Raw genomic sequence first — 27,261 nt, 5'->3', positions numbered from 1 at the left:
CCTCACCAGCCCCCAGGTGAGTCTTCCTGCCTCCAGGATTTTGGAGAATTCAGAACTGCAGCCATCACTTATCACGTGCATGCTAAGCGCCAGGGAGCCAAACTCCTTCTATCGTCCCATCTCATTTAAAACTGCCAACCCTAGTTGGGGAGGCCTGTATGATCCCCAGCTTGTAGTTGAAGAAACTGAGGTTCAGTGACAAAGGGACTCACCCAAGGTTACATGGCTTGGATGGGGACTTGCCCAGAGCCAAAGCCTTGCCCCAGCTACCTACTGTATCTGACTAGCATATGTAGCTTTTTATTGAGCACCTACTATGTGCTAAGTGCTTTACAGGCCTTAACTGTTATAGCAGCTTTGTGAGGAAGGTATCAGGGTTCTCATGTCAGAGCAGAGGGGACTGAGGCTTGCCTTTGACACAAGGTCAAGTGCATGGCCGGTAGATGACGGAGCAAGGATTCATATCCACGTGGAGACTCGAACCTACTTGGGGTGGAGATCTTGCCTGTCCCACTCACCATTACATACTCACATCCTGGCCCATCCAGGTGTTTAACAAATAGTGATCAAATGCATGAACCCCGGGCCCAGTTAGTCTCAGAGCCCTTGCTCCTAACCATTCCTCCATGTTCCTTTCCGCTGCCCCAGGAACAAAGCTCCCCCCACCAAATATCTCAGAGATCCTGATGTACAGTAGCCACCCCTGGAAAGATGCTTGCAAAGAGGACAGATGATTGTCTGACACACAGTTTACCTCCTGAAGACTGGAGAGAGCACCAGAAGGTCTTTCACGGTCTCTTCTAATCTTATCATGACGAGTGTTACCATTATTGTTGCTGTTGCCACTTAAATGCACAGGGTGGAGTCATCACTGCTGAAACGTACACTCACATCCTTTGGAAATAGAGGTGAAAACGCAACCCTGAGGGCAAAACTAACCAAGACTGTTGGAAGTCAAGATAGTGGTTCCCCTGCAGGGTTGGGATTGGGGAGGCTAGTACAGGATCAGATATGAGCGGCCTTCCCAAAGGCTGCTCACATTCTGTTTCTTGATCAGGAAGTAGTTTATATGGGTAGGTTTAGTTTGTGAAACTTCACCAAACCATACAGTTATGGTAGCATATTTCTATAGGTATATTTTTAATAACAAGGAACAGATAGAATGGTCAATTGACATGGTCGCTGTGTCAGGATCTTCCCGTTGCCAGCTTTTGAGTCCAGTTTACCACTCGCTAGCTGTGTGGCTTAAGGCAAGGTACTTAACCTCTCTGTGCCTCAATTTATTAGCTGGGAAATGGGCTTGCAGGGTCGTGAGTGCCCAAGCCCTTTGCCCTTCATTTTGTAAGAAATCTGAAACCTTCAAGCATTGTTTAAATTTTGTTTTATTTGGCTGTTAATTAGCAAATGACATTAAGTTGATTTTTTTTCCCCTAAAGAATACTTTTCTAGTTAAGAGTCTTCTACACACTTCTTATGTTCAGAGGATTAAACTAGATAATACACATAAAGTGCCCTCACAGTGATTAGCACACACATGCTCAATAAATGTTAGCTCTTAGTTTCATTTCCTCTCCTGAAAATATAAAAAGGCCCTGGGCAGGAATTTCTTGGGATTCAGTCTCTCCTTGAAGCCCATCATTGTGACAGTGGATACATGATGGGCGTTTCTCTGATGAACCTCTTTTTTATGGGAACAAACTGTCAGTATATCCTGGGTCCTACTTTTTTGCATGTTATCATTGTACCAACCCTGGAAGCATAGGTTATACTACAGCAAGGAATGTGTTCTCTAGAGGGGAAAAGTCAACATAATGTCATTTGCTAACTAATGGCAAAATAAAATGAAACAAAAACCCTAGAGGAGGGGCTTCCCTGGTGGCGCAGTGGTTGCGAGTCCGCCTGCCGATTGCAGGCGACGCTGGTTCGTGCCCCGGTCCGGGAGGATCCCACGTGCCGCGGAGCGGCTGGGCCCGTGAGCCATGGCCGCTGAGCCCGCGCGTCCGGAGCCTGTGCTCCGCAGCGGGAGAGGCCGCAGCAGTGAGAGGCCCGCGTACCGCAAAAAAAAAAACAAAAACAAAAACAAGCCCTAGAGGTTTCAAATGAGCCACCCAACCTACAGACAGCCATCCGGAGCAAACGCTGGTTGTTTTGACTGTAAAGGACATTGGAAAGCAGGACTAGATTCAAAATGGACAGTTACTTGGAAAATATGTTTTTGCAGGGGTCCGGATAGGCCACTACAAAGGTCAAAGGCCTCAGTATTCACAGCCCTGAAGACTTAGTAAGGTCCCCACCTGACCCCCAGCCTCATCTCATGCCTGCTGCTCCCAAGTGCCTGGTGTTCCAGCCCACACTGACTTAGCCCTTCCAGGAAGTGGGCTGTACTCCCCACCCCTAGGTCTTTGCTTACAGACTTTCTGGGGAGAGTCCATGGGAACACCTGACCCTCTTCCTAGCCCCACCTCCTGGATCTGTTGCAGTTCAATTCTACCTATCCTTCAAGGGCTTTGTCAAGTGCTACCTCCTCTGTGAAGCCTCTCCTGACTCACCCACACCCGCGAAAAGTATATGTATCTCTCTCCCTCCATATCTCTCTCCCTTCTTCCCTCTCCCCTCTCTCCTCTCCCCTCTCTCCCCTTCCCTCCCCCTTCTCTCCCCAGAAGGAACCTGTGAATATATTATGTGCTATTCTACATGGTAAAAGGGTCTTGCAGATGTGATTAAGTTAAGGACCTTGAGATGGGGAGATTGTCCTGGATTATCAGGGTGGGCTCAGTGTAGTCATAAAGGAAAGAGGAAGGCAGGAGGGTCAGAGTCAGAAAAGATGTGACAGCGAATCAGAGCTCAGAGTGATGCAGCCACAAGCCAAGGAATAAAGGCAGCTTCTAGGTTCTCCCCTAGAGCCTCCAGGAGGAACTAGCCTTGCTGACACTTCGATTTTTGCCTTGTAAAACCCATTTCAGACGATGTCTTCCAACACAGTAAGATAACAAATTTGTGTTGTTTTAAGCCACTACATTTATGATCATTTGTAACAGCAGCCATAGGAAATTAATATAGGTCTAGAACCATCTGGTATATTTTCAGGTTGGTCTTGGTGGACTAGTCAAGAGTCCATGCTTTTCTGGAGTGAGTCAGATTCTCTGCAGTGTCATCAACACATGTACTGACCGTCTATTGTGTGCAGAATTGGGTATAAGGGTGCTCCCTGGTTGCAAAGAGATATGAAATGTTACTCCAGGGGCTAAATTGCCAGTGTAGGGCCCCCAGAACTGAACTGGGCCCTGGAGAAACCTAGCCTAAGTACGGGGCCTTCTGGACTAATCCTCCAAATCTGGACCTTACCTGGAAAGATACAAATATGGTGGAAGGGGTGGTTGATGGCCTGGGTCAGCACCTCTCTGTGTGATGCTGGGCAACGGGATGGAACATTTCTGAGCCTCAGTTCCCTCATATGAAGATGGGGCTGGGAACAGGAATACTTACCTGGACATATTGCTGTGAGTCTCAACCTTGCTGAAATGTGTGTGAGAGTTCCCTCCAAATGCTTGTTTTATCTAGCACACACATTAAAGGGACTGTCCCGGTGGACTCCCTACCCCCTCCCCCCCAACCCCCCCGCTGCCCATCAAATCCCTGGATTGGCTGAAATCAACTTCAAAGCCCTGTAAAGGTGTCAGTCTGGGATGATGCTGCTGCTTCTCTTTCAGGTGAAGTCTATTACAGGAGCAAATACCTGAGAAGTGATACCTACAATGCCAATATTGAAGCGAACAGGATTGTGGTGTCAGAATTTGGAACAATGGCCTATCCGGACCCCTGCAAAAACATATTTTCCAAGTAACTGTCCATTTTGAATCTAGTCCTGCTTTCCAATGTCCTTTACAGTCAAAACAACCAGCATTTGCTCCGGATAGCTGTCTGTAGGTTGGGTGGAAAATATCCCGTGATGGCCTTTGACCATATACGCTACGCAGTTTTTGATCACTGACAGCAAGAGAGGCAAAGAGCATCTGACAGATTGTTAGGTGTTCTCCCACATAGCTGGTGGGAGAGCACTTTGGAATTATCTATCAAAATTACAAATGCACATTCCCTTCAGTCCAGAGGGGTACTTGCTTGTGTCTGAAATGACAAATGTACAAGGTTATTCATGGCTGAATTATTTGTTATGATGAGGAACTGAAAATAACTCAAATGATCATCAACAGAGGAGTGGTTAAATAAATCACAGTAACACTACAGGAAAATGCCAGGCAGGTATAAATAAAGGAATGAGGTTGCTCTCTATGTTCCAAATGAAAGATTTCCAAGATATACTGTTAAGTGGAAAAAACATAAAAAGCAAAGTGTAAAAAGAGCATATAGTATGCTATAATTTGTGTAAGAAGGCACGGGGAAATCTAGATTTATTTTCGTATGTGCAGAAACTCTGGAAGGATGCATGAGGGAAGTGGGGAACTGATGAGAGGAAGGATGGGGGAAACTTTCAGTTGTATACAGTTAAAATCATCTGGGTTGTGATGTATATGAATGTATTACATACATGTTCAACACTTAAATTGTTGGCCAGGGAATCAGGCCAGCCATCAGTACCTCCTTTCTGATACTCTTTAGACATAGAAGGGTTGTGAAATGTCTTAGGGGTAGACTGGCCCAGAGAGGGAGGCTGGCTTCTACTTTTCCAGAACTGACATCATCTCTCCAGTCTTAGCGTCCAGTGCTGAGTCCGGCACACAGCAAGCGGGGAACTCCCATTCCCTGCTGGGGGAGGAGCCTGGGGGAGGGGGAGGGAATGAATTTAAAACTGCAGCCTGTGGGGCCTCCTTGCTGTTACAGTGTTTGCCAGTAGGGGGAGCACTAACCAGTACACGGGGTCAGGACTTCCTGCTTTGAGTTTGCCTTCTAATCAAGTGATCAGTTCTTAACTCATAATTAGTTTACTTTTCTTTTTCAAAAATCTAATATCCTGGACAAAGTTGGGTAACCAGGGTGGGCTCACATTCCTGTGCAAAGCAGATTAGCTGGTTTGCTAGTCTTTGGGGGGCCATTATGGGTATGACTATGATTTCTGTAGAGCTTCTTAAAATACTTCAGAACAATCCACAAGGTCTTGATGGCTCTGGTGCAGGAGACTTTTGGATCTGGGGAGCCCAGGAGGGCTCAGTGGGCAGCCTTGTTGTCTCAGCTGACTCCCTCCTTAGCTGATTGAATGTGGTGGTATTTTTGGGTAACTTGATCTCTGAGTCCTCAGGATTCCTCAAGGAACCCATTAGGACCCAGTACTTTTTCTCCCTTAGTTGAAGTAGAGTGTTTTAAGTGGTGGGAAAATTAAAACCATCTTGAGTAGAACTTTCCAGCTGGGTGGACACAGCCATTGACCCCGTTGACTTGCTTCCTCTCCAGAGCTTTCTCCTACCTGTCCCACACCATCCCTGATTTCACAGACAACTGTCTGATCAACATCATGAAGTGTGGAGAAGACTTCTATGCAACCACGGAGACCAATTACATCAGGAAAATCAATCCCCAGACCCTGGAAACCCTGGAGAAGGTATCAGTAAATCTACAGCCAGCCTCAATTCTTGACTCAAGAAAGGGACCCCCTGCAGGAGGCCAGGAGCCTGCAGGAACTCACAGAGGAGCCCTCCTCTGATGCCCTTGGGTCTTGGGCTCTCCCATCTCAGCACTTAGCACTAGATTCTAAGCTTCCTTACAGCAGGACTGTGTCCTGTCATCTTTGTGTCTGTATTCATTCCTAGGACTCCCATAACAAAGGAATACAACAGAAATGTATCTTAGGTGGCTTAAGACAACAGAAATGTATCCTCTCACAGTTCTGGAGGCTGGAAGTCTGAAATCAAGGTATCGGCAGGGCCATTCTCTCTCTGAAGTTTCTAGGGGAGGATCCTTCTCTGCCTCTTCCAGTTTCTGGTGGTTGCTCCTTGGTTTATAGGAACAACCAATAATTGTTGTAATCCAATCTCTTGCAAAGCTACAAATCATTGTGTGAAGGCCCACCCTAATCCAGAATGACCTCTTTTTAACTTGATTACATCTACAAAGACCCTATTTCCCAATTTAGGCACCAGGGGTTAGGACTTCAACATGTCTTTTTGGAAGATACAATTCAACCCCTAACAGCGTCCATACTCCTTGACACTGAGTGGCACCTCAATGGAAATTTGAATGAACGACTATACTGGGCCACCCAGGACTCCCAGCAGCCCTGCCTTGTATTGATCTGAAGAGGGAGGCATTAGGCACAGAGCAAGGGCGCAAAAATCAGTGCCCAAGCAGATACCTTTCCTGGGTAGAATCAAGTCTACATTTTCGTGAAGATCAATAGACCCACTTTAAGTTTTCTCCAGCTGGCAGTTCAAAGCCTGGATGTCTTTGCAATACAATTTAACGATCCCTTGGAAGGAGTGCTTTCCTTAGCTGTGAAATTACGTCCAGCTCCTTTTAGGCTAGGCGGCGTAGGTCCAACTGATGTATGCTTTCCACAGAGTTGCAGAGAGGAATTACTAGGAGAGAACGAGGTATCGCCTGACTTTTGGCTGGAGGAGGTTGTGCTATTCTGGGGGAAGAAGGGCAGGGAGTTGGCTCCCGGGCCACCCCATTGCTGTATGGTTGTGGCCTGTTAGGAGTCGGGATCATTATTGAGCTCCTTAGTCTCTTTTCCCTTTGACCAAATGTTTTTGTAACCTTTCTGTTCCCAGAATAACCCTATGAGAGAGGCCTGGAGATTTATGCCTCTGTGGGATGCAAAAGGGGAGAATTTAAATAGCTTCACCAAAGAAGTGGCCAAGATTAGCCCTAAGGCTGCCTCTCTGCCGGCAAGGCCAGGTGGCAGGGTAGGAACAGCTGTCAGAGAAAACACATGTAGCTCACCAAGTCCCCTGCAGCCTATTAGCTGTGGGAGGCCCCCTCGAGGTTACATCAGGTTGCAAGAGGAAACATCTCCTTTAAAGGTGATGTCTGCCTTATTTTCAGATCAGGAGATGTGCAAAAATAACCATCATCTCTCTGAACCTGGAGTCAGTCAGCTTTTCACAGGATTTCACCCTTTCCCCTTTCAAAAACCAGGTGGCTGTCATGTTTTGCAGGTTGACTATCGTAAACATGTGGCTGTAAATCTGGCAACATCACATCCTCATTATGATGACGCTGGAAATGTTCTCAACATTGGTACGTCCATCGTGGACAAGGGGAAGACAAAATATGTGATCTTTAAGATCCCTGCCACAGTATCAGGTGGGTCATTCTGAGGCTGTAATGGAGTACAGACACCAAGGATGGCTCTTTCGGAAGAGTTCTGATTTTGGTTGATAACACAGCACTCAATCTGACACTTACCCGCACAGATGATTCAGAGGACCGTGAACTCACTTTTCTCCTTCAGGAGAAAAGAAATGATGCTAGGCTTCCTTTTGGAAGAAGTGAATCCCTTTGCTATTCCAACCTCCTTTTCTTTAGGTTCCTGTTCATTAATTCATTAATTTATCCATTATTCATTAATCATCTACCTATCAATCCATCCATTAATCTATTCATCATCCAGCCATCATCCAGCCATCCAGCCATCCTTCCTTTCTTTCATTCATTTTTTTTAGTTTTGTGACAAACCTCTGTATGTCAGGGCTGTGCTGTCCTCTTTCATCCCAGCGCCTGAAGCCAGGCTCCCAGGGTTGTTCAGGGAGCTCAGCCCTGCTGGCACTCACTCCAGATCCCCACCCTGTTCTGCTGGCCTCCTGGACCTTCTCCATTTAGGGGTGGGAGCCTGGCGTGGAGCCCAGACCGATTATGTTCCTGAGGGGGAGGAGGGCGGGGCTCCTAGCCCTTATTTGTCCAGGACTCTCTTGGGAACCACACCCAGGAGACCAGGCCTCCAAGAGTGGCTGCGCAGGCTCAGGAGACAGAACTATGAGGGTGCTTGGCTAGACCTTCTGGTTTAGGAAGGCCGGTTTCCATCTGTGATCCCTGCTGGCTCCCCTCCCTCACAGTCCCGTAGAGCCCCCCCCCCGCCCCCACCCCCAGCAGATTCCAGGCTCTGCTGGCAGATGGGAGCCCCGGAGGTCAGAAGGTACAATGCTCTTGTTAAATGGAACTGCCATTAATTAAGCCAATAAAGGGATATAGGGTCTGGCTTGGGATCCTAGAATGCAGACCTGGGAGTGGTCTAGCCATTTGAGTTTGCCACCTCATATTACAGAGCACTGCGAGTCCCAGGGGCATCAGGTGACATGCGCACGGCTCACAGGAGGTACCCTCTGCACACCTGGTCCAGGCTGGCAGCTTTGCTGGGATTCACACCTGTGTCCTGCCTCCCAGGCCCGGGTGCCTTTCCTTTCAGTTTGCTTTGTGTTCCATTGGTTTGGTGAAGAAAAGAACTGCCCCACAACCCAGAGCATCCCTCCCACCAGCCAGCTGTTTACAGTGTGCACAGGTGGCCACAAGAAAGGTGGCAACGCTTGCATGTAACTCATTATAACCCAGCCCCAGGCCTGGGTTGGGAGGCCTTTTGGCCAGCGGGTGACTCATCCTTGCAGAGGAAAAAGAAAACAGAATAGTCCTGAGCACGTTCGTGGTGGATGCTGAGCAAGGTACTTGGACTCCTGCAGGATTTCCCTTGGTCTCTCCCTTCCCTCTAATAACAGAGTAGGCAGCCAGGCTAAGGAGCCTGTGTCTTTCCCGCTTAACCCTGTGCCTCTGGCTGTAATGATGGAGCGTCCCACCAAGCCCTAGTTTCCCACCTGTAAAATGGGAATCGTACAGCCTACCTTGACTGTCACAATCTGTCACATTACCATAGACACTTAGTCTCATTCCCAGGTATTTCAGAACGGGCAATGCCAAAAGAAATTCATAGAAACCCCGTGAAGTACACATCAAATGATGGTTCTCAGCAACATATCAAAGCCTAACCTTGGGAAGCTAGCCCACTGCCTGGGAGCTTGACGGAAATGCAGGGCCTCGGGCCCCACCCCACAGGCTGAGTCACACTCCACATTTTGTCATGATGCCCAGATGATCCGCGTGCACGTGAAAGTGAGGAACATTGCTCCAGAGCAGGGGTTGGCAAATGTTTTCCGTAAACGTCCACAAAATAAGTATTTGAGGCTTTGCCACCTGTATGGTCTCCGTTGCGTGTGCTCAACTCTGAATCTCGAAAGCAAAGCAGCCGTGGACCCTGCAGGGGCCACGGTCCAGATAAACCTCTACGTAGAAAACAGGTGGAGGCTGGGTTAGCCCCGTGTTGGAGTTGCACACGCCTGGCCCAGAGGCCCCGCGGTCCAGAGGCCCAGAGCCTGGGGATGCAGTGGTTTTCGATGCCAGACCAGATCTCACGGGGGAAGGGCCCCATCCCTGCATCAGCCAGGCAGCAGCCCCTTCACCCCGTTTGCTGTCAGCTCTCATTCGAAGGTTCTTCTCAGCGGCCAGGTGGGTTTGAGAGGCCACGCTGCAGGAGACGGTGGCCCCGTTGGGGGCCGCCAGGCCCTGCGCTGTCCCTGAGGCTGGCTTCTCTCTAGGAGGCGGGAAGAAGGGGCTGAGCCCCCTGAAACACATGGAGGTGTTCTGCTCCATCGCCTCGCGCTCGCTCCTCTCCCCGAGCTATTACCACAGCTTCGGAGTCACCGAGAGCTACATCGTTTTCCTCGAGCAGCCTTTCAAGATGGATATCCTCAAGATGGCAACCGCCTACCTCCGGGGCGCGAGCTGGGCTTCCTGCCTGGCTTTCCACAGGGAGGACAAGGTAAGGCAGGGCCGGCGACCCCGCAGCACGAGGACGGCCAGAGCAAGATGGAGGTCAGCAGGCAGGGGTGGCTTCGGGAGGGAGGCCCTCAGCTGCCACACAGTCTCCCCAGAGGCATGAGCCGACCTTCCAGCGAGTTCTGAAGCTGGGATGGTCCTTCACAGTGGTGCCCAGTTAGGGCAAGGGGCTGGGCCTTTATGCCCCGATGTCCATAAGTCAGTAGAGCAGACCATCGGCAGAAGAGCGTGGGACCTTGGGCGAGGCAGCCTCAGCAGCCAAGGCAGCCCCTGCTCGCCCAGCAGCAAAGGGACTGCTCGTCAGCCCTGAGCGGCGCCTGGCCTCCTCCAGCCTCCGCCATCCATTGACAAGGCCCTTTCAGCATCCCTGCTGGGGGGCGGGGAGGGGATGTCACAGATTCTTTAGACATCATGATGATAGAGCGTCCCACCGGATGGTGTAACAGAAACGTCTTCAATTTAGGTACACCTGAGTGGAGTGCTCAGAATATCTGTGTGCCTGTCATGTACGTGTACCTCCCTGTATATGTGATGTCTGCATGTGTGTATACATGTGGGTGTGAATACATTATTCATGTATAGGTGTATGTAAGTATTTATTTGCTCTTGTTACTTGTGAAAAATAATCAAGTAATTCTCCGTGTCATCTATTCAAATAGCACACAAGCATAGAAAGCAACAGATCAAGTCCCCTTCCTCCTCTCTGTCCCCTTCCTCCCACCTCCCCGTCCAGCCCCCTCCAGAGGGAGTCACCACCATCCATCCGACACCCTTCTACTCCTCTTTCTGTGCAGCACGTGCATCTTCATGTTCCCATGCAAATATGTGTCCCGTGTGTGGCTGCCGCCTCTATGATGCCTGTATTCTCAAGGAGGAGAGTGAGGTCCTCGAGGGAACAAAGGGGTTAGGCGAGATCCCTCCTCTGCTCAGAACCTTCTGGTGATTTCCCATCTTCCTCAGAATAGGATCCAAAGGCTTCACTCACCAGCCCATAAAGGCCCACATGCCCTCATCCCAACCTCTGGCTTCCTGCTCACGTGGTCGCCTCCTACACCTCAAACCTGCCAAACTCGTTCCTGCCTCAGGGCCTTTGATTTTGTGTCCCCTCCACCTGGAATGTTTTTCCCCAGATGGCTTCCTCCCTTGATCAATCCCGGTCTCGCTCTACGCTCCCCCATCCCTGAGGTCCGCCTGTCTATCACAGAACCCCCAACCCCCGACAGGCTTTCTCCATCCCCCACTCCATTTTCTCAGTCGTGCTCATCCGTCATCCTTGGCGTGTTGTATATATTGATCACTGACCTTGGCCTCACCCCCACTGAAGTATAGGCTCCATGAAAGTGGGTGGGTGGTTTTATTTTATCTCTCCAGTTCCCCCGAAAGTGTCTGATGTGTCTTAGGCCCTCATATGAATGTTTGTGGACTGAATGAGCTGGGCAAGGGGGCCAGCAGGGAGCCTGCGGAAGTGGGTTTGCTCCGCAGGACCACGAGCATCCCGCCAGCAGGAGTGTCGGGGCCCCCTAGGCCTCCAGTCTGCAGCCCCTGGGGACCTCTGGCCCTGGAGAGTCCCACAGTGAGAGGACAGAGCCCCCGAGGACGGGACACAGAGCCCTGGGAAGGGCTTTGGAATGCATTTGGAGAACTTTCCAGGAAGTCCCTGTGGCTGACCCTGGGATTGGGTTTATGGGGAAGAAAGCCTACAGTAACCACGCCTGTGTTCACCTCCCCAAACCCACCCTCCCTCCCAATGCCCTCCTCCTCTGTACACTACTCCTCACCCCTCCCCCACTTAACTTCAAAGCCAGATTCTGGGAAAGGAGAGGAAGAAGCAATGAGCCAGAGGAGGTGGGGAAATGGCAGCCTGGAGCAGCCCCTCCCTCCTTTCAGAAGGAGGATGGTTAGGCCAGAGCTGCCAAACGAAAGAAAATACCCCTTCCTCCTTGGACTAGGCAACTGGGGCTGCAGATGTGGCTACTTGACACCCAGAGTGATACTGCCTGTGACACCCAGAGGTGCCTGAGGATGCCTAATGAGCCGATACTCACGTGGGCTCCTTGACTAGACCGGTCACTCAGCACCGCAGCCCTCCAGGGCCGCCGGGTTACTGGGAAAACCACACCTGCAGCGGGCAAAGGTCAGGAGAGGGGACCCAGGAGGGGCTTTAGGGGCGCTGGCCACCAATGGGGCCTGAGGAGCCTTAGAGGGCTGGACCTGACTGTTTCTCCCCAACCTGGCCTGGCCTGGGAGCTGGCCTGTCGCTGCCCACCTGGATCACAGTCAAGTGAAGGCTGGGGAGACGGTACACTCTCAGATCCTGTATCTCCCTGGGTACTGTCCTGCTGGTGAGGAAGGGGCCCTGGCAGCAAAGCTTCCCTCCTCCCTCAGCACTTCTGCGTGTGTCTGGAGGTGGTACAGAGAGGCTCATAAAAGGGAGGGAATGCTTCAGGGTCACAAGCAAGTGGATGGCAGGGCTGGGTCTTGTCCCCTGCCTGATGCCACTGTGTTGGGCCTGCAGAGGAGAGCTGACCACTGATGTGCATCTCCTTTCAGACTTACATTCACATCATTGACCAAAGGACGAGGAAGCCCGTGCTGACCAAATTTTACACGGACCCCATGGTGGTGTTTCATCACGTCAATGCCTACGAAGAGGACGGTTGCCTTCTGTTCGACGTCATTGCCTACGAGGACAGCAGCCTTTACCAGCTCTTCTACTTGGCCAACCTGAACAAGAACTTCGAGGAGAACTCCAGGCTCACCTCCGTCCCAGCCCTCAAGAGGTTTGCAGTGCCCCTCCACATGGACAAGGTAATGGCTTGAGTCCTGGGAGATGTGAGCCCACTCAGGAAGTGACTTTGGCTCTAATTTCGTTAATATTGAAATTCAAAATGAGCTGTTCTTTTTTTTTTTTTTTTTTTTTTTGGCTATGTTGGGTCTTCGTTGCTGCGCGCGGGCTTTCTCTAGTTGCGGCGAGCGGGGCTACTCTTCATTGCGGTGCACGGGCTTCTCATTTCGGTGGCTTCTCTTGTTGCAGAGCACGGGCTCTGGGCGAGCGGGCTTCAGTAGTTGTGGCCGTCCAGTGGTTAAGACTTCGCCTTCCAATGCAGGGGGTGAGAGTTCAATCCCCGGTCAGGGAGCTAAGGTCCCACATGCCCTGCCGGCCAAAAAACCAAAACATAAAACAGAAGCAACATTGTAACAAGCTAAATAAAGACTTTAAAAATGGTCAACATTAAAAAAAATCTTAAAAAAAAAAACAAAGTGTTCAATTCAATGGCTTTTAGCATATTCACAGAGTTGAATGTACAACCATCAGCACAATCAATTTTAAAACATTTTCATTTCCCCAAAAGACACCTTGTACCCTTTAACCATCAGCTCCCCACCCCCCAACCCCTCCATCCCCCCACAGCCCCAGGTAACCACTAATCTACTTTCTATCTCTGTGTATTTGCCTATTCTAGATATCTCATATAAATGGAATCATACAATATGTAGTCTTTCGTGGCTGGCCTCTTTCACGAAGCATGTTTTCACAGTTCATCAGTGTTGTAGCACGTATCAGGGCCTCATTTTTTTTCATGGCTGAATATGTACCTACTATTTAGTCTACTGCTATACATACTATTTCCACCTACTTGTGTATGTAGACATCTCTCCATGACGTTAAATATTCTTCTGTGACATCATTTTAAATATTGGCCTGACAGTCCGTGGTGGGGATTCATCACCAGTTGCTTACCCGTCTCCCTGATGTTGAACAGTCCTGTTCTTACATTAAAAATGACCCCTGGGCCAGACGCTATCCTTAATTAGGCTGATGCTGCCAGGGCTCTGGGTTTGGTTTTAAAGGTTCCAGAGGCTTCTGGCTCCAGAACTTCCTGACTTCATGACTTAATTAATTTAAATGAATCCAAATTCAATTCAATTCAGTTTTGATGGCTCATCCTTACTCAATGCACTCTATGTGCCAGGTACTTTGCTAAGCATTGTATTTTCCTTACCTAACTTAATGATCAAAACCATCTATGGGAGAGATCCTCAGGTTAGCCTCATTTTACAGAGAGGTTAAGGAATGTGCCCAAGGTCACACAGCCCGGTGGCAGAGCCAAGATTGGCTCTAAACCCTTCCTTGGAGCTGGTAAGGGGTATAACTCTGCGGATCTCCCGAGCAGGCCTAACTCCTGGAAGGAGTCCCAGAGGGTCACCCTGACCTCTCTCAGGGCCCTGCAGGCCTAGGGAACAGAAGACACTCCTACATGCCCAGGGAGGCTTCTCTCACCCTCCAGGCTCCTCCATGCAGGAGTGCAGGCACCTCCCAACCAGTGGGCGGAAGACCCGCATCTGAACCCAGCTTTGTCCAACTTCAGAGTTGGGTCCTTTCTCCTCTCTCCAGCATTTCCCCAGCTGCAGTCATTTGTGTATCTCTGTCATGATTTTCACTGTATTTCCTATCACCTCTATTAACATTTACAAAATCATGTTTTCATTTAAATCAACTCACTCTTCCCTTAACTCATTTGGAAGGAAACCTATGACGACCCAGTGGAAAGGCAGCATTGCACGCTGCCATTGCGCGCTGCAGATGGAAGAGCAGATGAGCGTGAAGGGCTGGTAATAAAGCAGAGGTCCTGAGCTCTAGCCTGATGCTGATGCTCTTGCCAAGACCTGATCTCTTCCTTAAAGAGAACGTTGGAAAATTATTAGGTGTCAAAGACATAGTGGCACTTAACTGAGACTCTCGCCTTGACCCAGTCGGAAAGATTGGAAGAGAAAAAGGGATTAACTTTCTCCCCATGTGATTCAGGGCTATTGAATGAACGGCCGTGTCCCACAAAATCATCATCTGAGCCGCTGGCCTCTGTGCCCGTCACTCTGGGAAGTTCCATAGTGCAGCACTTGGGGTGTCTCCTGGCTCCAGGATGCAATGGGGGTGTCACAAAGCACGCAGGTGGCAAATCCTGAGGCCTGCGCACCTCCACCACACCTCCCACCCCACCCCCGCCTTGTGGAGGCCTCAGCCTGCGGCTGATACACAGAGAGGAAACACTCCCTTCCGCTGCCCGCACACTGCAGGATTTTATAACCTTTTATCAAGCTCTAGAAATGATTTGCTTCCTTGGAACCAAGCTAAGAAGTTTAGCACGTGTATTTTAAAAAGGCACTGCGTGAGCCGTCTGCAAAGAAGAGCGCGTGCTGGGAAGGGTAGCTCCGGCCACGCTTTTTAATTGCTGTTTATTGTCCCTTAAAAATGTCTCCTTGCTTCACTTTCAAGTCGCCCCACCTGCGTGTTGAAAGGGGAAAGTTGAGCTACAGACATGGCCTATGTGTCCAGATCCGGCGGCTCTGATTCCATCCCGTCCAAAAGCATATTAGGGAAGGGCCTTAGGGGATGCTGTCCTTTCTCAAATGCCCTTCAGTCTGGGGCCTTCGCACGTCGCTGTCCCTCTGCCTGCAACCCCGTGCTCTTCCCGTGAGACCTCTGCTCCTGTCCCGGCTGCAGGTTGAACTTACCTGGGGGTTCTGAGACCAGCCCAGTGAAGGCACAACCTCCAGGGGATTCTAATCCCTTCTCATCCTTCAGGTCTGGCATCCTGACTCCCTCAGTGGGTTTGTATATTCTAGTGGCACCTGCAGCTCTTCGCTCACATTGATGGCAGGTATAATGAGCTTCCTGTTAAAGCTCCCAGAGGGCTGGGACTCTTGGTCTTGTCAGCAGTTTATCCTCTGAGCCCATCACAGGGTCTGGTACTCAGAGGGTTCTCATTAAGCCCTTAGATATTTTAAATAAATGAATGAATGATGAATGAATGAAAAAGGTGAAGCAAGGTCTCTAAAAGGGCGCAAGGTCTCTAAAAGGGCACAAGGTCTTCCTTTAGCGCTTGGAACATTTCCCAAGTGGAAAGTACCTTCCACATAGAATGGGCTATACTGAAGTGTGTTCAAAAGTCTGGGGCCTCCCAGCTGCCCCACCTTCTCCGGCGTTTGGGCCAGCTGGGGTCAAAGGAAGGAGGGGCCCACTGACACCCTCTACCTGTTTGTGTAGGGGTTGTGCGGGGGTTGTTTAAGGCGGGGCTGGGCCCCAAGGGGCATGGGCGGTGCCAACAGTCCCTGCCAGCCACCCTGCCCTGGTCCTGCAGGGCTCCAGGGAGGGGCGGGGCTGGCATCTTGGAGCTAGAAGGGATGGTTCCAACTCCTGGCTCAGTAGATTCGGTTTTTGTCTTGTTTTCAAATGCAAAAATGAAGACCCAATAATAAGAGAAGGCACCATTTCTCAAGAGCTCACTCTGTGCGCGGCCCTGTGTCAGATGCCTTTTCTGCTCTTAGACCCAGGCCAGAGGGGCCCCCTGCTCTGGCCTTTCTCCATCAGTGTCCCTTCTTCACTGGGTGAGGAATTCACAGGGCCACAGGGTGCCCACCCAGAGGGGCACCCTTCCGACCCCAACTGTGGCCTGGGATCCCTGAATTCCCTGCACAAATGACCCAAGCCAGCCTGCAGCAGCTGCCTCTGTCCTCCTAAGGGCAGGCTGTGCTGCTGGATGCAGCCCTCAGACCCACCAGGGAGGCCAGGGCTGGCTGGGGCTTCCACGCAGTGGCAAGAAAAGGAGGCGGGAAGCCTGGGCCCAGAGGCCAGCCTTCACTCTGCCACCTGCTTCTAGCTCAGGATGCCAAGGAGTCCTGGGATTCTGAATTCATATGCATCCTTCCAGACCAGCACTGGGCACTAGAACCTGCTGCAATGAAGGAATATTCTCTGTCCAAGCAGTAGCAGCCAGATATCTAGGCTACTGAAATGTGGCCAGTGCAGCCGAGGAAGAGAATTTTAAATTTCATTAAATTTAAATTTAAATAGCTACGCATGGCTGGTGGTGGTTGCCGTATCAGCACAGTTCCACAACATTCTGAAGCTCTGTGCATAAAGGAAGGCGGGAGAGAATGGTATTTTACTTAACAATTTGCTATATGTGGACATAGGTTTGGTGGGCCTCTGCTCTCATCCTGGGTCCTGAACGTTTTTGGCCTTGTGAGATGCTCCACATGCTTCTCACCGAATCTGTGTGACAGTCCTTGGGGTTATTTATCCTCCCCATGACTGTAGATGAGAGAGACGGTAACTTGCCCAACATGGCAGAATCATCCGGAGGATCTGAGTTGGGATTGGAATGCATGTCTGTCTGGCTCCAAATCACTGACTACGATGGTCTGGCCCTGGATCAGGTGCTTTCATAACCATTATTTAATTTCATCCTAACCACAATCCCCAGACGCAGGTCAAAGGGACCTTCGCTTGTACTCACCACCCGTCCAAAAGTTACGGATTGCCCCCCTTTATACAAACGAGGAAGCAGGCTCAAGTTCACGTAGAAAGCTCTACAGTCATACTGCACACCCAAGGCTGCCAAACTCCAAAGCCAGTGTTTTGCGGGATTATTGAGATTACTGCTTCTCACGGGAGTTCCCTTGAGTTGAGAAATTTCAAAGCCAGACTGCAGGATTTCGTTGAATTCTGGCTGGAAAGTGATTTCTTCCCAAAGTTGAGCACATTGGCCATAGAAGGCTGCCAAGTCATGTTCGTTACTGCTGTGTGTGGAAGAATTCACAGTTTATGCCTCAACCAGTCTGACCAGTTTCATGCTGCAGCTAGAAAACGTCTCTGCGGACTGACTCCCTGAGAATCAAGCCCGGGACATGCACAAGAGGCCTGTGGCTGCCTCTTGACTAGCAAGGCACAGGGCAGGGCCTCTCACATGTGGGACTGCACATACAGATGAAGGCAAACAGAGCCTCTGCTTCCAAGTCACCCGATGTGCTAGGCGCTAGACGACCTTTTCACGCCCTTCGTTTTTTACAACCACCTGCAAAGCACATGTTCTGCCCCTTAAGAGTTGAAGGAAGAGCTCATTGAGTCATGCATTTGCTCATTCCTTCAGCAGTTACTTCCTGGGAGCTGACTATGTGCCATGCACTGAATAGAATCTGATCACTGTCTGCACAGGGAAGACAGCATGAAAGAAGGAAGCAGGTCCATAAAGGAGATATTTACAGCTTGGGACACATGCCTTGGAGACACTGCAGACTAACTTGTCAGGGAAAGGGATGTTTGAGCCGAGAACTATGGGATGGGAACCGGCCAGCCTCAGGGGCTTTGCTTTGCCTGCTGCCTGTAGTGTTTTGGCTTCTGAGCAGAAGAATCTCAGTGCGAAGCTCTGGGCCCAGCCTCTGCTCCCCTCTGTGTGACCTTGGGCAAGTCACTTTCCTTCCCTGGGCCTCAGTTTCCTCTTCTGTTAATTGGGATCGCCCTGAACAGATCTCAGAGGGGCCCTACAGTTCAGCTTCTAGGATGCAGTAAATTTCCCACCTTCTCAGCAAAAAGCTGCTATTGTTCAAATAGGTTTGTTTTCATTATAAAAGCTTATTTTGGAAAGTTTGGAAAGTAGAGAAAAGTTTAAATGAGAAGTCAGACATGACCATAGTTCTCCTCCCGTAACTCCATGAATGCAGGGATTTGCAGTCTTGTTACCCCTTCTCCCCCAGCAGCCAACCTGAACCCACCCCCAGGGGTAGTGGCAGTAGTAGTAGTAGTAAAAATAATGCTAATAATAATACAATTATGTTATCAATAGCAGTTAACATTTATCTAGCATTTACCACTAACCAAGCCCTCTTATAAACCAACTGCATGGATTATTTTATTTAACCTACATAATAACTCGGAGACGCACATACTATTTATACGACGCTTGTGCTATGCCTCATTATACAGATGGGGAAACTGAACTTCAGAGATACCAAATAAGTTGTTCAAGGTCCCGTAGAGAGTATGTGGGGACACAGGGAGTAGTAGATGCTCAATAGATATTTAATTAATTGTGTTCAGTCTCTCTCCTGGGTTACAACGATGATGGTAAAGTACTGAACAAAGTCTGATTGTCACTTGAGACCAAGAGATGTCCTTGATAGATATTTTTCTCCCAAGTAATTTTTATTGCATGTTTGTTTTCTTTTCAACAGGGGTACATTTTCATAGGAGAAAATACTGAAAATCTAGAAAAGCCTAGAAAAAGAAACGAAAGTCTCCATAATCCCACCACATGCTATATTGTTACTATTTGGTATTTCTTCCAGGCTGCTTTCAATGTAATTTCTTTTTCTTTTTCTTTGTTTAACATGGTTGAGCTCAGACTGTGTATGCAGTTTACTCTGCTGCTTTTTTCTCTCAGTATTCTATCATGAGCATTTCACACGTTATTATGAACTCTTTATAAACACCTTTTGAATGACTGATGCAGCCTTTTACAGGTGAATCATCCAGTATTTAAAAAGCGAAAACTTATAAGTACATTAATTCACCTGTGAGGGATCAGGCACCCCAGAGTAGAAGAAAAGATCCAGGGTTTTTAGGGCCCCCCTTCTACCACCCACCAGCTTTGCCCTCTTTGGGGAGTTACTTCCAGCCCCCAGTTCTCACTTTTAACTGAAAATACCAATCGTATAATAGCTGCTTCCGGTGGTTAATGTGAGGCCGGAACAAGGTGACAGACACTAAAGCATTTTTTAACATGTGCACAGTAAAACAAATATTTGTTCTGGATACCAAGTTTTTATTTTTCTGGAAAACCGATTCTTTCAGAACGCAGAGGCAGGCTCCAATTTAATCAAACTGTCATCTACAACAGCAAGAGCCCTGAAGGAAAAAGAAGACCAAGTCTACTGCCAGCCGGAGTTGCTTTATGAAGGTAAAGGGCATCCTCTCTCCTGTGTTTAGGGAGGGGCTGAATGTCCTCTTTATATGATACCTCTTTCTGATGCAGAGGAGATGTGCGAGGACGAGGACGAGGGACTGAGAGGAAGGCTGTTGGGACGCCCAGGGGAAGGCATCTGGGGACACTTCTCTTTCATGTATCTTCATACCCCTCCCAGGGAGGTACTCGGGTGGTCGTTGGACCCAGGGACTTTCACGGCTAGCCTTTCAAATGCTTCCGCGGTTGTTTTTTTTTTTTTTTTTTGCTTTCTTTTTAGAAGTTTATTTTATTTTTTTGAATTTAAATTTTTAATGCAGTTTTTAAAGGTTGCTTTCCATTTACAGTTATTACAAAGTATTGGTTGTATTCCCTGTGTTGTACAATACATCCTTGAGCCTGTCTTACACCCAATAGTTCGTACCTCCCTCTCCCCCACCCCTATATCGCCCCCCTGAACTGGTAGCCACTAGTTTGTTCTCTGTATCAAATGCTTTTGTGTATTGAATGCTGACTTACTGAAAGGCATGGCACGTGCAGATTTCTACCTGTGCACACTCAGAACACCCTGCAGAATCGGTGCTATCAGCCCCACTTGCCAGAGGAGAAAATTGGGCCTCAGAAAGCCTGAGCTACACCCAGAGCATAAACCCCCCCAGAGAGAAGCACCCACCAGAGCAGGGCGTCCCAATGTGGGCACTGCTGATACCGGGGCCGGGTCGTTCTTTGCGGGGAGGACTGCCCTGGGCATTGGAGGATGTAGATCAGCGTCCCTGGCCTCCAACCTGATTGAGAACCACTGCCCTAGCATAGAAGCCCGTGGGGTGGGGACCGTGTTTGTGTGCTCAGTGCTGTCACCGGCACGTGACAGAAGTCTGGCTTAGAGCAGGGTGTGCTCAGTACTGCAGTGTGGAATGAACAGGCCTGCCCAGGACAGGGCTGGGGAGCGGCGGGCGGGGCTCTAGGCTGGGAGCCCGGCTCCCCATGTCGCTGCCCCACGCCAGGGCCAGGCGTCTGGAAGGACAGTCCTGGGGACTCTGCTAGGACGACCTCAGATTTGCCCACTAAGAACCCCGTCTACACATGGCATCCCATGGATCCCATAATGGGTTCTGTGTGGTGCCCCAGCCCCTCAGAGTCTTTGGAAGTGAATATAGACATGTTCGTCCCTATTCTTAAGGCATCAACTTCCATCTCTGCTCACCTGTCACTCACATGGGCAGATGGAGGAGTAAAACACTACGGTCGTTTTATTTCTGGGAAGGGAATTCTTGTTTATCGTAGCAACCTTGGGCCGCGCTGAAAAGCATGACCGTAGACAAATCCTTCATAATCCCTCCACCTGTGACGGCCGTTTGGAAACATCCACGCAGTCTTTCCATCACGTAGGCGTTGCTTGGCGCATGCCAGGCCCTCTTCTAGGGGCTCCCCAACTTCCCATCCTTTCCTCCCCAGTCTCATCCTGTTCTTATCACGTTAGGTGAGTCCATGCATGTAAGGGGCTTAGCTGGGGGCCTGGCCTGCAGTGAGGGTCCAGCTAAAAGCAGCCGTGATTAGAACACCTCTAAGAGTCAGGGGCTGCCATGTACTGTTCATGCTTTAGAACCGAGGACAGCAGAGCTGAGAATAATTCAATAACTTGCCTGAAGTTGGGCAGCAGAGCCAGCACCTGAACCCAGGCTTCACTGACTCGAAAAACCCTTAACCTCTGCATTTACGGTTATACAAAATGCATACCATACCATCTAGAATGTTCTGAAATGGCTTCTTCCACTTAATGAACGTAGCCTGGGAATTTCCCCACATCCCAAAGGTTCTTCAAGAGCGTGGCTTTAATAGCCGGACAGAATTCACAGGCATGAATCACATTTTACTTAACCATGGGCGTATAGCTGGTCATTTACAGAGTGGAGGAAAGGGGGGCTCCAGACCAGGTTCGAGGGACCCAGGAGCATCACAGGGAGTCTCAGACCGACTCTGGGACCGACAGTGGGCATCTTTTTTCTGAGTTGAGTGTGTGGGTGGTCCCTCGTCCTCATGTTCATCTTGACCTTGGGAATTTCGTGATTACCCGACTGTGGGATGGGACATCTTCCCTTCTTACTGCTGCACCCCACTTCCCTCCCCACTGAGCCCGATAACCAGTTAGGCCCTGGGTCCTCTTCAGGAGGCTTTTATGTGGCAGATGTTTCCATCTCTGCTTCTTCTTTTCTTGGACATTATATTTTCACCAGCAGTTGGCTCCAACTCGCTGCAGTATTTCATAAGAGGGACTTTCATTTCAATATTCAGACTTAGAAATTCAATTTGACACAACAAGCATATATAAATATATATGCATGGACATGGACACATTCTTAAGGCTTTTTGGATTACAAAAGTAATAGGTATAATGAAAATTTCACACAATGAGAAACTTAGAATGGACAGTACAAACTATAAACCACCATGAGGAAGTTATCACCCCAGCAATGCTTCCAAACTTTTTCACTTCATTTATAACACAGTGGAGATAATCCCATAAGCAGCCTTTTACATTTGATCTTATGATGTGGACATTTCCCCATGTTATTAAAATTCTTTGTAAATGTTACTTTTGTATAATGTTATTATATGATTTCACCAGATTTATTTAAATATTCCCCACTGATGCTCCTTCCACAGCTTCAGAAGTTTCTATTCACACCCACACATGTGCACGCACACACTTTTTTTAAAAAGAGCTTTAAAAAATTGCAGTCGCCTCTGATTTTAATCATGCAATTTTCTTTGATTTCTATCTTGGATAATTGAAGATGTTTATACACTTAGAAACCCAGGTCTATCTTACGTTGCTCTTAATGGAGCTTCTAATGGAGCTGGGGTAGTTATCAGAAGTTCCTTCCTCCTGTCCTGTGATCACCCTTGATCCAATCTAGGGCCTGAATCAAGTTCAGGGATCCTGGCTTGGGAACCGTTTTTGTGAAAAGGATGCCCAGCCTGGATGCCACAAAAGACATGTGGTCCCAGCTCTCGGTGAAGGGGGCTTTGTCAGCTGTGTCATTTCTCTCTAGGCTTAGAGCTGCCTCGGATCAATTACGCTCACAACGGGAAGCGATACCGTTATGTCTTTGCTGCTGAAGTCCAGTGGAGCCCCATCCCAACCAAGGTACTAGTCCTTGGGAGATGGCAGCCTATAACCATCGTGTCTGTCTGCAAAGCTGAGTTCCCAGGTTCTCAGGGAGGTCAGAACCGAGGTCCCCCTGGGGTGGGGGTAAGTCAGAAAGTGACGTCAGCTTGGGACAAAATACACTGGAAGCAACGATGGACCATCCAGGGGAGGGAATTGCACCTTATGGGCTGTCGCTCAAGAAGGATGTGGTGTCTGGAGTTTATCCATTGATTTCTTTTTTGGATGCATGTTTATTGAGCACCAGCTATGTGCTACAATGTGGTAGGCACCGAGGAAAGGGAAGTGAACAGGAAGATCCCAGTTCCTGCCCTCAAGGAACTCACTGTCTCAAGCAGAGAGGGTAGAGCTGAAACTAGGACGATTTACGTTTTTTTTTTATTATTTTTTTAAATTATTTACGTATTTATTTGGTTGCACTGGGTCTTAGTTGTGGCAGGTGGGCTCCTTAGTTGTGTCTCACAGGCTTCTTAGTTGTGGCATGCGAACTCTTAGTTGCAGCATGCATGTGGGATCTAGTTCCTGACCAGGGATCGAACCCAGGCCCTCTGCCTTGGGGGTGCGGAGTCTTATCCACTGCGCCACCTGGAAAGTCCCTTTTAACTTATTTTTAAATTGAAGTATAGTTGATTTACAATATCGTGTTAGTTTCAGGTGTACAGCATAGCGATTCATATTCTGTTTTTGAAACTGCTATTTGTTTGAACACTTGCTGTTTCCCAGGGACCATGCTGAGTGCTGTACAGACATCAGTTTTCCTTAGTAGCTTCAGTTTTTAGTAATAAAATGGAAAATTTATTTTTAATGCAAGCAGTGCAAAAATGTACAAAGCAAAAAATTAAGGTTCCCCCACACACATACGCACACCCCGAGTCACTCCCCTCTAATCCCACACCCTCAGGGGAAAGAGGCCTATTAGAGATTGAGAGAAGGCCAGGGACTCGCACTTTTAAAACAACAAAGGAATCATATTATACTTTAAAGGTTTGCATTGAATAGTTTATCTAATGTGTATAAAAATTGCAATATATAGGCTTCCCTGATGGCGCAGTGGTTGGGAGTCTGCTTGCTGATGCAGGGGACACGGGTTCGTGTCCCGCTCCGGGAAGATCCCACATGCCGCGGAGCGGCTGGGCCCGTGAGCCATGGCTGCTGAGCCTGCGTGTCCGGAGCCTGTGCTCCGCAACGGGAGAGGGCACAACAGTGAGAGGCCCGCGTACCGCAAAAAAAAAAAAAAAAAAGCAATATAGTGCCAAGTACCAGATAAATCCAGGGGTTTTATTTCTGAAAGAATTCAGTGTGTACTGTCAGCTCTGCAGTGGCAGGAGGACCTTTGCTTCAAGTCGGAGGAGGAAGCAAGCGGCTTTTCTTTCTGTTGTTACACTGACCAGAGGCAGATGCCTTTTGGGGTCTACGTTCACCAGAGTCCACTCCCCTCTCTCTGGGGCCTTGATGCCTTCCTATTCGCAGGGAATAAGCATGCTCTCCAACCACTCATCCCCATGTTTCTCCCCTTTGGATGCGCAGATAATAAAATACGACATTCTCACGAAGTCATCCTTGAAGTGGGGAGAGGTGCACTGCTGGCCGGCAGAGCCAGTGTTCGTGCCCACACCGGGTGCCGAGGACGAGGATCACGGTAAGGCTCCAGGAAGGGCAGCCCGCTTGCTGCACTGTACCTGTGATCACCCCTCAAACAGAGACATCGTTTGGGGGCAGTGACCACCCCCCATCACACAGCTGGTGGAGTCATGCTTTGAAGCCCAGGTGTGTCTGAGTCCAAAGCTGTGGGATGAGGGAGTCCCCCAGCCCACCCCCACTTCTGACACCAGCTGCAAGTTTGGGGATCCCCAAGACCACCCTCAGTTTCAAGATAAGAGCTCACAGAACACACCGAAATCTGTTGTACTCATGGTTATGGTTTATCTCGGCGAAAGGGTGCAGATTGAAAGAGAAAAGGCGAGTGGGGCGGGATCCAGGAGAGTCCTGTGCTTGGGGTTTCCGCTGGTCCTCTCCTGTGGAGGGGTAGGACCACGCCAACTTCCCCAGCGACGTCCACGGAGCGTGGCCAACCAGGGAAGCTCTCCAAGCCCTGTGTCGGAGCCCGTGTGGGGCGTGGTCATGCGGACATGGTGACCTCCAGTCTTCGGCCCCTCTGGAGGTTGAGCTGACACCTGTGGCCCAGGCCTCCCCCTAAATCACTTTGCTAGGATGGGTTATATGCAGTGGCCCCAGGTAAACAAAGGCACTCTCATCAGACCGTCAGTCCAAAGGCTTAGAGGTCATCTCCCAGGAGCAGAAGGTCAGACCTCCCTTCCGGGGTGATTAAATTGTTTGCGACACAAAAGCCCACTTCCTTTCCACGGAGCTGCCCTACCCTTGCCCAGAGTATAGAATCTTGGTTTTAAAATCCATTGCAATGGCTGGGTCTGAATTTGTGACTCCTCTAAGCATGTAAGTTTTCCGTGGAGCACCTAGAAATGCTTGTGGCCCTCCTCTCTTGTCCAGGTTTCCACCTGACCAAATGGTCCTTTCCCTCTTTGATTCTGCCTTTGCCCCAGAAATGCCCTGCCCACCCCCTAGGGATGCTAAGGAGGGTACTACAAGCCTGGGTGGGGCTGCCCACGCCTATGGGGAAGGGCAGGCTGCCCCCTGCTGAGCCTGCCAGCTGCTTCCCTCAGGTGAGAAGGGAGTGGTTTTCTACCTGGGTCTTCCTATCGACCTGCACTGCACGGCACGCCAGGTAAGGGACCCCGTGTCACTGTCACCTCCAAGGTGGGGGATGGTTGGTGCCACCTCCTGCTGAGGCTGGCCTCCCCCTGGGCTGGGCAAGTGCGTCCTGCACAATCTCTTGCGGGCAGGCAGCAACCTGGTCTTCATTCCACCAAAGGAGAGGCTCAGAGAGTGAGGTCTTACCCACAGTCCGTCACACGCCCAGTGCATACAGAGGAGGGTCGAATTCAAGCTGATCTGACCTCAGCTGCCCTCAGCCACTCTGAAAGCCGGGAGGCCTTGGGATGAATCACAAAGTTTTGCTGGAAGTTTGTGTGCACTATTTCATTTAGCCCTCTGTCCCTTGAGAGTGGGTGTTTAGAATATTCCCATTTTACAGAGGGGAAAGCTGCACATGCATGAGATGAACTGGACTCATTCAAATGCCATTTGAGTGCAACTGGTCCGGGTTTAGCCAAGTGACGGATATTAGCCTAAGAGCAGCGTCAAAGCTGATTCTCTGTAACTGGAGTTTCTAAATAGTAGGAAAATAGCCATTCTTCAGTGCATGTAATGATTTACAAAGTGCTTTCATAACTGACCGTGCAGAGCCTCTCAGCAACCCTCTGAGGGTGGGGAGGATTATCCCCACTCTACAGATGCAGAGACTGAGGCTCAGAAAGGTGAGGGGACTGGTTCAGGCAAGCCTTCCAATTTCCCTGGCCTTTCCCTTCTGCTCCCACAGAATACCAAATTCACTTCCCTTCTGTTTTGATTAGATAACGTACATTCAAAGGACAGGGAGATAGAGCTGAGAACCTTATCCCCCCAGCTGGACCAGGTTCAAGGCTGCGCTTTTACAAAGTGTCTCTTTTTGTTTCCCCAAAGGGATTATCTTATCAGCCATTGTCTCTACCGATCCCCAGAAGCTGCCTTTTCTGCTGGTTCTGGATGCCAAGACTTTTACAGAATTGGCTCGTGCCTCCGTTGATGTAGAGATGCACCTGGATCTCCACGGGCTGTTCATCCCAGGTGCCGACTGGGATGCAGGGAAGCAGGCCCCTTCCCGGGAGGAGCGGGACAGGGCTGCTGAGCGCCGTGTGGCCCCAAGGACCTGACAGGGTGGGGGCCTGGGCCCTGGAGAATGGCTCCACCAGACTCAAGGGTGGTCCCTCCCTGGGTGGGGGGCAGGGGGGCCCTTCATTTTATTTTGCACTTATTCTTTCCATGGTTGCTTTGAGACAACGTTACGGAAATAGAGCTTTTATCAGTATCTTTTCTTTCATTTCATTTTGGCCATTAGAACCTTGTTGGAAAGTTGATCAAATATTTACTGATTAGCTCTAGTACTTCTAAAAGCCCTTTTCCTTTAGTATAAAGACTGTGACCATGAATCAGCAATTGTATTAAGGCACATAATCATTGCTCCTGGAATGGGCAGCCACTGACCCACTGGAGAAGAGACACAGAAATATTTATCTTTGCTCCTCCCTCCCCAGCTTTCTTTCCCTTCCCTCCCTCCTTTCTTCCCCGTGGACCACATCGTAAGTTCCAGCTTTCTCAACCCTGTGCTGTTAGTAGACGACGTGGCCCAGAAGGCGTGTACTTTGTGATCATTCCATGCAAGGCAGGGCATAGTATAAAATAATAAAACTTTAAAGGCTTTTCAGACCTTATTTTAATTTTACATGGCTTCTTTCCTCTGAAGATCTTCTAAGGCAGTAAAGCAGAGGGGCAGAGCCAGACGGTTCATAGTCCGCCAGGTGCCTCATTATACACCCAGTGGGACAGCAGACTGGTGTGGGCGTCCCCCACTGCAGGAGGGTATGGAGGGGCTGGAATCCAGGATTGAGTCCTGTCTTGCCT

The 27,261-nt window shown here is 49.5% G+C and overlaps 1 protein-coding gene across 2 annotated transcripts in view; it reads left to right on the top strand.

Moving 5' to 3' along the window:
- BCO1 (beta-carotene oxygenase 1) overlaps window positions 1-27,022 on the top strand; it is a 37,183-nt gene extending 10,161 nt beyond the window's left edge. The window contains exons 3-11 of one of the 2 annotated variants that reach the window (XM_082862544.1): window positions 3,711-3,840; window positions 5,407-5,554; window positions 7,110-7,257; window positions 9,534-9,757; window positions 12,325-12,582; window positions 19,406-19,511; window positions 22,568-22,662; window positions 24,211-24,322; window positions 26,284-27,022. In XM_082862544.1, the coding sequence (XP_082718670.1) occupies window positions 3,711-3,840; window positions 5,407-5,554; window positions 7,110-7,257; window positions 9,534-9,757; window positions 12,325-12,582; window positions 19,406-19,511; window positions 22,568-22,662; window positions 24,211-24,322; window positions 26,284-26,513 (1,451 nt within the window). In that variant the 3' untranslated portion in view covers window positions 26,514-27,022. The remainder of the gene's footprint in view (window positions 1-3,710; window positions 3,841-5,406; window positions 5,555-7,109; window positions 7,258-9,533; window positions 9,758-12,324; window positions 12,583-19,405; window positions 19,512-22,567; window positions 22,663-24,210; window positions 24,323-26,283) is intronic. The other variant, XM_082862545.1, reaches the window with a different exon arrangement.
- Window positions 27,023-27,261: the final 239 nt, after the last annotated feature.

This window comes from Leucopleurus acutus (genome assembly GCF_964270905.1).
Source record: "Leucopleurus acutus genome assembly, chromosome: 20".
Classification (NCBI taxonomy): domain Eukaryota; kingdom Metazoa; phylum Chordata; class Mammalia; order Artiodactyla; family Delphinidae; genus Leucopleurus; species Leucopleurus acutus.
The sequence above is the reverse complement of the archived record's forward strand: the minus strand, read 5'-3'. Positions and strand labels throughout refer to the sequence as shown.